The 12,738-nt window shown below is 41.1% G+C and overlaps 1 protein-coding gene across 3 annotated transcripts in view; it reads right to left on the bottom strand.

Annotated features, from left to right (window-relative positions):
• Nucleotides 1–12,738, bottom strand: part of RHOBTB3 (Rho related BTB domain containing 3) — a 975,233-nt gene that overhangs the window by 928,889 nt on the left and 33,606 nt on the right. For 2 of the 3 annotated variants that reach the window (XM_049707074.1, XM_004263520.3), the window contains exons 8-10: nt 10,763–10,883; nt 5,341–5,514; nt 2,232–2,398 (exon numbers count right to left, since the gene is read on the bottom strand). In XM_049707074.1, the coding sequence (XP_049563031.1) occupies nt 2,232–2,398; nt 5,341–5,514; nt 10,763–10,883 (462 nt within the window). Of the gene's footprint in view, nt 1–2,231; nt 2,399–2,433; nt 5,243–5,340; nt 5,515–10,762; nt 10,884–12,738 lie in introns of those variants that run through there. The other variant, XM_033400895.2, reaches the window with a different exon arrangement.

Genomic DNA, 12,738 nt, shown 5'->3' on the forward strand with positions numbered 1-12,738 from the left:
ATATGAACCTGAAGGTAGAATCATGGTAAAGAACTGAGAGAGGTTAAAGGAGAGTTCCAGCTCATCTGTATCAAAACTGCTTATTTGTATCAAAAGTATGAATGATGCTTTCCTGATACACAATACAAAACTGGCAGAGATGATAGAGGGATTGGAAATTTCAATTATTCAGAGAGCTACTGGAAAGGTAATTCTGCCAAAAGACAATTTCACCTCCTAGAAGTCAGAGAAGCAATGAAGGAAAGGTTTACTAAAGTCTGACCAACAGATGAACTGGTTGGCGAAGTTGAACCTCAACCTAAGAACTTCAAACAGGAAGAAAATTATCCTGTTTCTGTGATTCATAATTGGCAAATTAGGGACCACCAGGAATAGACTAAAGGAAAACCGGTAAAGGTAGGCTTAATCTTAGCAAACAGAAAAGTCTTCAGAAACAAACAGTAAAATTCAAGAAAAGTTGGTATCTTACACTTTTAAAATTCAAAGGGAAAAAGGATAATCACATAGTCAGAAACCACACATTCAGGGAACACAGGTCAGGAAGAATTTCTGACAATACAGTCATAAATGATGCTAATGAGGAACTGTGTGTACGTGTGTGTGTGTGTATGTGTCTGTGTGTGTGTGTTTGGGGGGGGCACTTAAAGAAATCAGTGCAACCAAGTAGGAAGTTCTCTTATGCGTGAACTACATAAAAGGATATTACAAGATAAGGAAAGAAAAGCTTGTGCCCATTTTTTAAAAGTATGACAGACTTGTTAGAATGTACGAAAATGATACATCAAAAATGCAGGAGGGACTTCCCTGGTGGTGCCGTGGTTAAGAATTCACCTGCCAATGCAGGGGACACGGGTTCAATCCCTGGTCCAGGAAGATTCCACATGCCATGGAGCAAGCCCATGCACAACAACTACTGAGCCTGTGCTCTAGAGCCCACGAGCCACAACTACTGAAGCCCACGTGCTGCAACTATTGAGCCCATGTGCTGCAACTACTGAAGCCCACGCACCTAGAGCCCATGCTCCACAAGAGAAGCCTGCGTACTGCAACAAAGACCCAACACAGCCAAAAAAAAAAAAAAAAAAAAAGAAGGGGGTTGTAAAAATGCGAGAAACAATAAAAAGAATTTTTAAATCTAGAGAATAGCTATTAATCCCAAGCTCAATGTAATTATATTACAAAGAGAGATGAAGGTTACTCACTTTTTGAATTTTTTTTCCCTAATATTCAATACGTATGATCTGAAGACTTGATTATGAGAGAAATGAACTCCAAAATAGTTATGGAGATAATAAGAGAAGACCTAGGTGCTTTAAATGAATTCCCTTCCATTCTGAGCAATAGACATATTGATTAATAAATTCATCTCAGCGTGGAGGCAAGCTTTTAGCTGTCACAGAGTCAGTCCTTTGCCCCATTACGTGGCTCTATTTTAGAAACTTGGGTGAAGACAAATTTGTCATATTTTCCTAATTCTGGATGTCAAAGTTCATAGGGACAGTCAATATGTTGTACACCAGATAATATTTTACAAAGTCCTGATCATCTGTAACAATGGATCAAATATATTCCTATGAAAAAGACTTAGAAGGTTCAGCTTAATGCAAGTTCAGTACCCATCACTGTGCCATGACTGCTGCAACCCTACAACTCTCTTAGGGCAGGCGATGGAATGGTAGGATAACTCCTTGAACAATGAGACATTTCAACAAAAGGTGTTTGAAAGAATTGATGAAGTACACCAATACCTCCTACAAACAACCAGAACTTTAAAACATGCTCGTGAAGTGAATGAATGAACGAACGAACAAATAAATGAGTTCTGCGTAACCATCTCTATCAGTATGTACGGACCAATCCTGTCATTTTCCATTCAGGAACCCTAAGATGTGATCATTTGAGGGAAATTCAATGTAAATTCTGTTTTCTATAATGCCTATACAAAATAATACAGCACCACACTCAACTGACACTAATAAGGGCCACCATTCAGTTGAAAAAATTCTGTATTGATAAATCCTACCTCCTTAGAAAGGGATTGCTCAAAAACACTATGCTTCAAAATTATCTAGCTGCAGAAATGGTTGTGAGGGCACATTTACTTCATTTAGCCAAATTTCCAAAGTACGACAAGCACTAATATATCTCTTAATGAACAGAAAAAATGAGTGAATAAAATTTTTGTAATATTTTTTAAAAAATCAAACCACCAGATACATAGGGCCAATTACCTTGGCTTTTTTGAGCAGGTCAACTATATCGAGGTTCATAGATGCCAGTTCCCGGCTTGGCATGCTTTGCAGCTGTGTAATGATGAACAGCTCACAGATGTGCTGCAGCCTGGACACTTGGTACATCTCTGCACAGATCAGGAGACACATAGCCTGGAAAATGCCAGCTGATGCAAGAAGGGAAATAAGAGAAAATGGACCATAAAACCATTTCTTTTATGACCTAAAAACAAAACAACAACAAAAAAACAAAAAATGCTGACTGTATCATCCAATGTAGAATAGAATGCCTAAAAAAGCCTTGAAGGGGTAAGTCAGCAATCTAAACTATTACTCCATTTCAAAAGGAATTCATTCAAGCCTTCACACACAGAAGTGAATCTGCTGCTATTGTTTTTAATTCTCCAGAGAAAGAGATTCTACGATTGCCCTTAATAATCAACTCCAGGGCTACTGGGTAATTCTGTCTGCTAGCTATACTAAATCCTTGCAATTTTTCTTCTTCTGGCTTTAGTCCCCAGGTTTGTTTGTTTTGTTTTTATTGTGGTAAAATAAACATAAAATTTACCATTAATCGTTTTTTTGTCTTTTTTTTGTTTTTGTTTTTTAAATTTATTTTTTGGCTGCATCGGGTCTTTGTTGCAGCATGCAGGATCTTTTGCTGTGGTGTGCAGGCTTCTCTCTAGTGGCAGTGTGTGGGTTCTCTCTCTCTAGTTGTGGCGCACAGGCTCCAGGGCACGTGGGCCCTGTAGTTTGTGGCACGCAGGCTCTCTAGTTGAGGTGCGGGTTTAGTTGCCCTGCGGCATGTGGGATCTTAGTTCCCGACCAGGGATCCAAGCTGCGTCCCCTGCATTGGAAGGTGGATTCTTTACCAGTGGACCACCAGGGAAGTCCCTAGCATTAATCAGTTTTAAGTGTAAAGTTTAGTGGCATTAAGTACATTCATGTTGTTGTATAACCATCACCACTACCTTCTCCAAAACGTTTTCCTTCTTTCCCAACTGAAACTCTGCACTCATTAAGCACTAACTCCCCACTTCCCCTTTCCCTCAACCCCTGGCAGTCACCAAGGTTTTTTTGTTTGTTTTTTTAACACTTCTCTGTAATTCTTTCTTGTCCCTCTTTAAACGCCTTATATTCTTTGTAGCTAGGAACCAAGAAGAGCGTGTATGATAACTATTTATCATAATGAATAGATTATTTTTCTTTCTGCAATTTTCCCAATGCAAATTTTCCAGTATCCAGCTTAATTTTTTGATTATTCATTTTGACTCATTTCCCCACACACACACCCCTTCACCTTTTACCAATTTTTAAAGTGTTCTGTCTTATAGTTATTATTGCTTTTCTGAGCATTTTTTCTAATTAGTAAGATAAAACTTAAAATCCAAACCTTCAATTACTCTAGTGAGAGGATGATTAAGAAACCAAATTTCCTTATTATTTCAAAACTGGTCAAATTTTTAAATTTAATATATAAATTTGCCCATAGTGAAATAATAAAATACACAATAACACACGATCTGATGAGAATCAATGATGTCTTTTTTTTTTTGGCTGCATTGGGTCTTCGTCGCTGCGCGTGGGCTTTCTCTAGTTGCGGCAAGCGGGGGCTACCCTTCGCTGTGGTGCGCGGTCTTCTCATTGTGGCGGCTTCTCTTGTTGCTGAGCACAGGCTCTAGGCGCGTGGGCTTCAGCAGTTGCAGCATGCGGGCTCAGTAGTTGCGGCACGTGGGCCCTAGAGCACGCAGACTTCAGTAGTTGTGGCGCACAGGCTCTAGGGTGCGTTGGCTCAGTAGCTGTGGCTCGCGGGCTCTAAGGCGCAGGCTCAGTAGTTGTGGTGCACAGGCTTAGCTGCTCTGCGGCATGTGGGATCTTCCCGGACCAGGGCTCGAATCTGTGTCCCCTACATTGGCAGGCGGATTCTTAACCACCACGCCACCAGGGGAGTCCAATGGTTTCATTTTTATTAAACAGAAATGATAAGCCAGTCTTTAACACTGATTTTGTAACTGGCTCCAAAATACTCTACAGAAAGCTGCAAGACCATAATTAATTCAATTAAAAGAATGTTCTGTTCTGGAACTTCTAAAACTTTTCACTAGAGGGCTCATGACTTGTTTAAAACTTAGGAGATTTCAATAACGAACATTGGAAGTCTTCCAAATCTAAAATTAAAGCAGTAAACCTGAAGAGAGGTATGGTCTGAAATGTGTATTTTCTTGGCCAGGTTCTGTAACCAAGGTCTCAGGCTCCTGGACTAAGCCACCACGGGCTTATTCTAGTTGTGTTTGTGGTGGGAGCCATCTGTTGGCCAAAAGACAAAGACTAATGAAAATGGGCTTCCATGCCTGCATCCCAAGGCTCCAGGCCTGTTGAAAGGATTCTGCAATTTCTCCAAAGTGCCTCCAGCTACAGGAAACCTGCAAGATCTGTTCCAACCTGAAGCTGCCATAGACAGTTCCTAGTTAATGGTGAGTAGGAAAATAAATCCCACAGTCCACTGGGCATTCTAAACCATTTAGGAAAAGTTTTTGGATAAGTCAGCTTTAGGACAGTCTGACTCTAGGAGAAGTCAGGAAAAGTCAGACTTTTTAGTTTTTAAATAAAAGTCAGAAAAAGGCCATCCTCTGGGCCAGAGAGATGACCAAAGGAGTCTCAGAATATTGAAATTCCTTGAAGTGCCTCAAACAGAAGTCAGAGCCATAACAGCAGCTGCCCAGCCCTTTTCTCCTCATGAAAGGGACAGTGTTCTAAGGAGCTCTTTGCTCCAGTGTGTAGAAGTGAAGTAGCCACTGGGTACCACGAGACACCTCCGTTTCCAGGGTGCCTACAGCGATCAGCATGCTGTTGGTGCTGGCTGGGACATGTGAGCTTATCCCAGGGTCTGAGTGCCCAGAAGAGGTACCCAGTCACTGCTCATCCACGTGAATTGACTGAAAGTTCATTGCTGTCCCCAAATCACCTCCACCTGCTTATTAGCACATTCCATGACGTCAACTCTCATACACCTTAAACAAAAAGAGATTTCATAGAAAGCAATTTCTCAAAATGGGTTATCAGGAAAGAAAGAGTTATGAGATTCTGTCTAACATTTATAATGGCTCACCTGGGCAACAGGAGTCTGTGTATAGGTATTCCAAGAATGACAAGAAAGTCTCTTTGGAAACACCATAAACTGGAATCAGAACACTCTTTGCTTCCATGTAATTCCCATTAAACATGGCCGCCATCACTTCACACCGGGCCACCAGGACGGCCCTGTGGGCTGGCACCGTCGTACCTGTAAGGTTCGACAGGGAAACAAAGCTAAGGGAGATAAACTTGCAGAGTTATTGTCCTAGCAATTTTCCTTCTAATTAGAATGGTATTGCATTAGGCACAGCTAAGCTGATATTCAGAAACCAGATGTGGGTGTGATAACCTGTATTAAACTTTGGAGACTTCGTAGTTTTAAAATAAATTGAAAAATTAAGAGTTCAAAAGTTGACTCTGAAACCAACAATTTGCAAGTCAGGCAATTATTTGTTACTTAGTTTTTATTTCCTAAAGATAGAAACACTGAAATGCAATATTTTGCTTCATGTCTTTTTATCATGAAACATCTATTCTTTGCAATTGGCTTGAGACACCACCACCCTCCCCTGCCCATGTGTCTCACAAGAAAACACAACCATTACTCACAGTACAGTCCTGGCTGGGCTTCCCTGTATCAGAAACAGTAAACCATCCTTAGCCTAAGTAGTCCATAGATCACAGCAGGAATGGCAAGGGAATCTCTTCTGGGGCCAAGGGGAGCATTGCAGACTTTATGGGTGATGTGGATGGGGATGACCTAGTCCCCTGCTTCCTCCCTGTCATATTACCTCCACAGGGAAACTCTTTCCTAAATGAACAATGCCTGCCTGCTTGTGGGAGCGCCAGAGCGGCTTTCAATTTTTTTATTTTTATTTTTTGCGGTACGCGGGCCTCTCACTGTTGTGGCCTCTCCCATTGCAGAGCACAGGCTCCGGACGCGCAGGCTCAGCGGCCATGGCTCACGGGCCCAGCCGCTCCGCGGCATGTGGGATCTTCCCAGACGGGGGCACGAACCCGCGTCCCCTGCATCAGCAGGCAGACTCTTAACCACTGCGCCACCAGTGAAGCCCGGCTTTCAATTTTAAAGGCCCCTCAGCGCACACCCCTCACTGAAGCTCATTACACTAAAGTGACTCTCCAGTGAAAGCTTGCTAAGCTCTCCAGCTACTGCGCCACCGCACCAAGGCAATGCCAGATGGGACGCATGTGGCCCAGGGCTCACAGGTGGAGAAGCAGTTCTTACCACTCCCACCACCTTAGGAAACCACGAACCCATAGTGAGCCCTCAGTTCAGTCTAGATCAGATCAACAGACCATCACCAAGCACCCACCATGTGCCAATCACCATGTTTGGTACAAAGATGAGAAACATGGAGCTACCCTGCTTTGGAGCAGCCAAGCTTTTAGTTTGGTGGAAGACACCACAGCCAGTGTAAGTGACAAAACTGTGGCTTTCCAGAAAGTAACACCATAAGCCAGACCACTCTGCTCTGCCCAAGGGTCTTCACCCGGCAGCCCCTAAATCTCATACTTCTCAGGGACATATATTCTTCTCCAAAATATTTACAATTACTGTTCTTCATCCTCTTGAAATCCACGCAAAACATCTTCTGGCTCAGAAAAAGAAGAAAAAAGTTCTACGTAAACCCAGTGACCTTCTCCAAAGCCAATAATCCCTCAGGATCCATACGCAATGCCTGACAGTGCCAGTTCTGAGCTCGCTCCTTGGCACTGTCACCCACACAGGCACACCTCCCCCAGGAGGGCACAGGGAGAAGCCACAGGAGCTCTCTTCCCAGGTCCTCACACCTATGAGCAGGCAGCCTCCCCTCTCAGCCCCTTCCCCTTCCTCTCTGCCTCTTTGCCTTTAGGTCACCTGCCCTCAAGGTTACAGTGTCCATCTCTGGGGGATAACCAGTTTCCATAACTAAAGCATGCTGGATATATTTGTACACAGTAATTAAAAAGGAATTCAGGGCTTCCCTGGTGGCGCAGTGGTTGAGAGTCCGCCTGCCAAGGCAGGGGACACGGGTTCGTGCCCCGGTCCAGGAGGATCCCACATGCCGCGGAGCGGCTGGGCCCGTGAGCCATGGCCGCTGAGCCTGCGCGTCCGGAGCCTGTGCTTCGCAACGGGAAAGGCCACAACAGTGAGAGGCCCAAGTACCGCAAAAAAAAAAAAAAAAAAAAGGAGTTCAAACAGGCAATGTTATTTGACTTGCAACTTTAGTCTTAAAATCTTAAATAGGGAACCATGAAAAAAAGAAAAAGAAAATTAGAAGTATGGCTTAAACAAACTAGATAATCTATCACTTGGATTAAGCAGAGGGATTTAAGATTGGCAAGAAAATACGTAGTAGATAGTAGCAGATGGGAACGAAGCTTGATGGGTAACCTTAAAATTTTAACAGAAATTTTCCGTTGATAATGTAGTTACAACAGAGTTACAAAACCAGCAACAAAACACTCAGTACCTTAAAGCATTTTCAAAGCCCATTTCAAGCTTCGAATTTAGTTTGAAAAAACATTATAACTCCAAGAAAACATCCATTTCTGCTTCTCACCTTTTCAAACTACTGTTTTGGTGTTATAAATTGTTCTATTTGAAACTGTAATACAATACCTCAGTATAGTCACATTTTTAAACATTGTATATAAACTGTATAAATGTATAAGCACTGTATAAAACATGCTGAATGAAAATAATGCAATGATTATTTATGCAACAGCAACAGGATAGAGCTGAAGAATTACTGGGGGGAAAAGGACATCAATTTTCAAGCTAAGAGATAAACATGTCCTTTCAAAATGTCAAGGCCTAAAGTAACTTTCCTTTGGAGTATTTAATTGTTGTTATTGTTTTTTAAGAATTTTTTTTAAGGAAAAGAGTTTTAAGAGTGAAACAAAATTTAAAAGCCCAAGTTTCTAGTAACTTTGCACAGATTATCAAAGATCTTTGTTTTTATTATATACTAAAATAAAACACTTCATTTGTCATACCTTCTTCACACTACTTGCCAAGTTTCAAAAATGAAACTTTTAGAATCATTTTTTGTTTTATTCTGAAAACAGGAAACCTGCCTAGCTCAAGAGAGATTTAGAATATGTACTAAGTAAACAAGACAGAATATAACTCTGTAAAAGTATTTTTCACAAGGCACAGATTCAAATGTCAAAAGGAAACACATCTTTCTACATCAGATCCAAAAGTTTACCATGACTAGTTTTAGAGCTGCTTTTTTAAAAAGTATTTAATGGAAAAAGATACAAACTCAAACAATAAATTGTGGGTGGTACTTTTATATATATACATACATGTACACATATATTTGTGTACATATACATATATATATATTTGTATATGTATATATTTGATGACTATTTATTTCAGAGATAGTAAATAGGTTTTATATCCCATGTCAACTCCAGCCAGTTGTCAGTGATGCCTGGAACATTTTTTAAAAAGGATTTGCTGCAGCCCTCGGTTCAGAACACAAAAAAAGCAGTGATCCACCAGTGTTGGATGTCACTGTAGGGGAAGAGTCGTGGAGTCTGCCCATCAGGCCTCTAAACACACCTTTATATGCACCATCTCATCTCCATGACCACTCACCACTCTCCCAGGTAGAAACTAGTATCCCCATTTTATAGGTGAGAAACAGAGGATCAGCAATGTAAAGTAACACAACAAAACCTATTATATATAGTATTATATATAAATAATTATATATTATATATATATTATATATATATAAACCTATTATATATAGGAAATATGCATCCAAGCAAGACCCTGACCTGGTCTGTTACTATCATCTCATCAAGCTTAACACTAAAAAGGACCTTTTAGACTCTACATGGTTCACTTTCTCCACTACAACTGAGAAGACTCAAGGCCAAACATATTAAGGACTTGCCCAAGGACACACACTGGTTGGAATGCAAAGCCAAGGCTAGAGCTAGGGCTCCAGACCCTCCTCCAGAGCAGACAACACTGCTGCTTCTACACACTGGAAGCTGCCCTCCCCACACTCCTCAGAGCGCAGTTTGCCTCTCCTCCAGCTTCTGGCAGAGAAGCTGTTGCTGGACCCTGCTTCCACCCATTCCTGCTTCACTCTGCTCCTGATTCCCTTGGAGGCCTTGGTTGTTGAGCTGAGGAGGCTACAAAGGGCACTAGAGCAGCTGCCGTTCAGCATCAGCACAGGCATTACAAGGACCCTTGCAGATCCAGCGTCTGCAAAGGTGGGGTGTGAGCAGGTGCCTGCAAAGGGTCGGTAGGTGGAATCATGGAAGAAAAGCAAAAGACTATGAGAAAGGATTCTCCACATCACTGCTGTTTCTTTTCTCTTAATACAACATATATTTTCATGCATTAAATATTCCCCATGAAAATCTTTTCAGTAGGTTACATTAACAATGTTTGGTGTCAGTGCTTCCTATGCAAATTATAAGCAAATTTAGTCCCTTGTTAGCTTTCTTTTTTCCAAATCATTTTTTATATAATTTCAAGGTCACTCACTGTCCCATTCTCAGTGGCCCACGCTAACATTGCAGCTACTAACAGTAGCTTAGCCAAAGGTACCTTGGAAAGTTTCCAATTCACTGTTTGTCTTGGCAAGTGACCAGAGTTACAAGTAAAACGATCTTTCTGGGGAAAATTTTTAAAAAGTAAATTACTGTTAGCTGCCATACATTTCTACCATAAAATTAAATTATATCTTCCTTTTGGTAATAGCCCACCTGAAGTGCTACCTAAGTCATCTGAAACAACTCCTTCTAGCCTTCTTGCATAACTGAAGGTATTTCACAATTCATTTTTAATACTATGCTTTCAATCTACTAAAGTGACCAAAGTATCCAAGCGAATAATCAATAATGGGCATTAACACAGTTCATGTTTATTAAAATTAGGTAGCATTACTTTCCTACAGAGATAAAAAGCAGCTCTCCGTTGCTCTGGTGATAATTCTGAGTGCCAGAAGGAGAAAATGTAGCAATATCTAAGGATGCCTGATGTAAGCCAGGCATGACCCTCAACCAGAGTAGTTCCTTTTGCTCAATTAAGAGAGCTGAAAAAATAAACTACAGGTAATATAATGTTAAGGGGGCTGGTTTCAGATGATTCAAAAACTAGGACCTTAAAGAAACACACAAACAACAATATACAAGGGGGTGATATTACAGATCACCCCATCCCTTGCTGGTGCCTAAAAGTTAATGAAACATTGGGTAAGGAAATAAAAAGAAGGAAAAAATATATCCATTTCTTTTCTTATTTTAATAAAATATCTCATTTCCCTAGAAAATTTTTGGAGAAATTCAAGCCGTGTTAATCTACATCCTACAATAGAGGACAGTCATTCCTTCACCCAAAATATTCGAAGCTGAAATAGAAAGTCAGGTAAGAAAACAAGAAATAAAAATGAATAATGAACTTTGTAAAAATTGAACTATACCTTGTATTTCGAAGACGACATCAGCAAGCATTGGTTTATTAAGGAAAAACTTGAGGGAAGTGTTATAAAACCATAGAGGTTTTCTGGCTTGATAGGTTTTGCAGTTCCTCAGGCAATTAAACTATAAGGAAAAATAAAAATACAAGGGGAAATGTTATACAATATGCTCTGGTAATTTGCCTAGAGAATTTGGAAAACTGTGCTAAATGTCTAAAGAAGTAATGATTATCTACTCTATGGCATCTCTGATCACAGCTTTCACGGAAACTTACCCTCAAGAACTACATCTGCTATCTGTCAATGAGCAACACTGCCCTATGCAGCACTCACGGCGGTGAAGGAATTGGCTAAGTGAAAACTCGACTCTACAGCTGAGAAGCTGTGGGGTCCTGGACCCCCACGGGCTTTTGTTAGCTGGGAAACAGACAACAGTAGTGCAATCTCACATGAACACCTAGTAAAATATGTTTGCATATACAACCTGCTTGTTTATTCACTAATTAAGAAAATATATACACAAAACTTAATTTGTAATTAAGAAAACATATGTTTCACCTATCACACCATGTCCCACTGCTCACTAGATCCAACATTAAAACACCTGAGAGTGATGGATTAATTCGTCTCCGTCTTAATCTGCAAACTTATAATCCTAAATATCTTTCCTGCCCACAGTCGTCATTGCTGGAATCTTGATTATCAAAGGTTGCCTGCATCTATAACCTGGAGCTCTAAAGAACCTGTCCCATGACCACACCTATCTGTCCTCTCACGACTGCTAACTGGCAGGCTCCCCGAACACCATGTCTGACCTTGGGGTTTCCAGCCTTCCTCTGCTCCCCACTCAGGATTTGATGCTTTGTTTATCCTTTCTGTGATCCTTCAGACAATCCTTTCTGCCAACCCCAGAAACTGAGGGCCAGCTGCTCTTCCCTCCCCCATCACCCATTTCCCTGACTGACGCTCAGAACCTCAGCCTGGGTCAGACTCTGACCCTCTGCTTGGCTAGGTAGGGAATTCAGAAAGCTTTATCCCTAAGAAATAACCAAGCACACAACTTTAGCAATAAGAATAAACGGCACCTACTCCCCACTCTGGGTTAATCTACTATGGTGGGAAGTTAAAATGTCTGGAGAGAAGGAAAAAATGTTATCCTTCCTCTCAAAGAAGAACATACACTCCAGAATGACATCCATGAGCTAAACAGACAACCAAAACAGGATCATACAAATCCTGCTCTTATTGTGTGTAGGACCTGCTCAGGTCCTACACACAATATACTTTAATACACATTGAAGGAACTCGTGGAGAGGGTCTGGGTGACTGCCACACATAAAGGAGAGGAACAGTGAAAAGGCATCACCAGAACCTGAGAGCTAGCAGGGGCTTTAGAAATCAGCCAGCTTATCCCTCATTTTATAAAAAGCCCTGAGAAGACTTACTCAAAGCCACAGGTTATTTGTGGCAGACTCACAGGTTAAATGTTTACTTCCTGATTCCCAATACTCAATGAAGGAGAGAGTCCCTTACCCCAAGAAAGCCCAGGAAGAAATCACAGAAGAACTCTTCTGTCCTCCTCTGCAAAGGAGGGAATTTAGTTCAATTTCATGGAATAATATAGTCCCCAGCTTTCCCTTCCCCCAGAAGAATTTGTTTTATTCTTGGTACCCAAAGGAATGACTGTGTTCAGAATCCAACCCAAGGAAAGGCTCAGGTTTAGAACAAAAGGCAACACTTCCATCCTAACCATTTATATAAAGCTTATGAATTTGTACATCATGAGTATGTGTAGATTTATTTCAGGTATGGATATATACAGATTCTGAATCTGTATAACAGAATTCCTTGTCACCTATGCCTTGAATTTTTTTTTTTTTTTTTTTTGGCTGCATCACGTGGCTTGTTGGATCTCAGTTCCCCGACCAGGGATTGAACCCAGGCCATGGCAGTGAAAGCCCAAACCCTAACCACTGGGC

The sequence above is a fragment of the Orcinus orca genome, chromosome 3 (genome assembly GCF_937001465.1).
Source record: "Orcinus orca chromosome 3, mOrcOrc1.1, whole genome shotgun sequence".
In the NCBI taxonomy this organism is placed as follows: Eukaryota; Metazoa; Chordata; class Mammalia; order Artiodactyla; family Delphinidae; genus Orcinus; species Orcinus orca.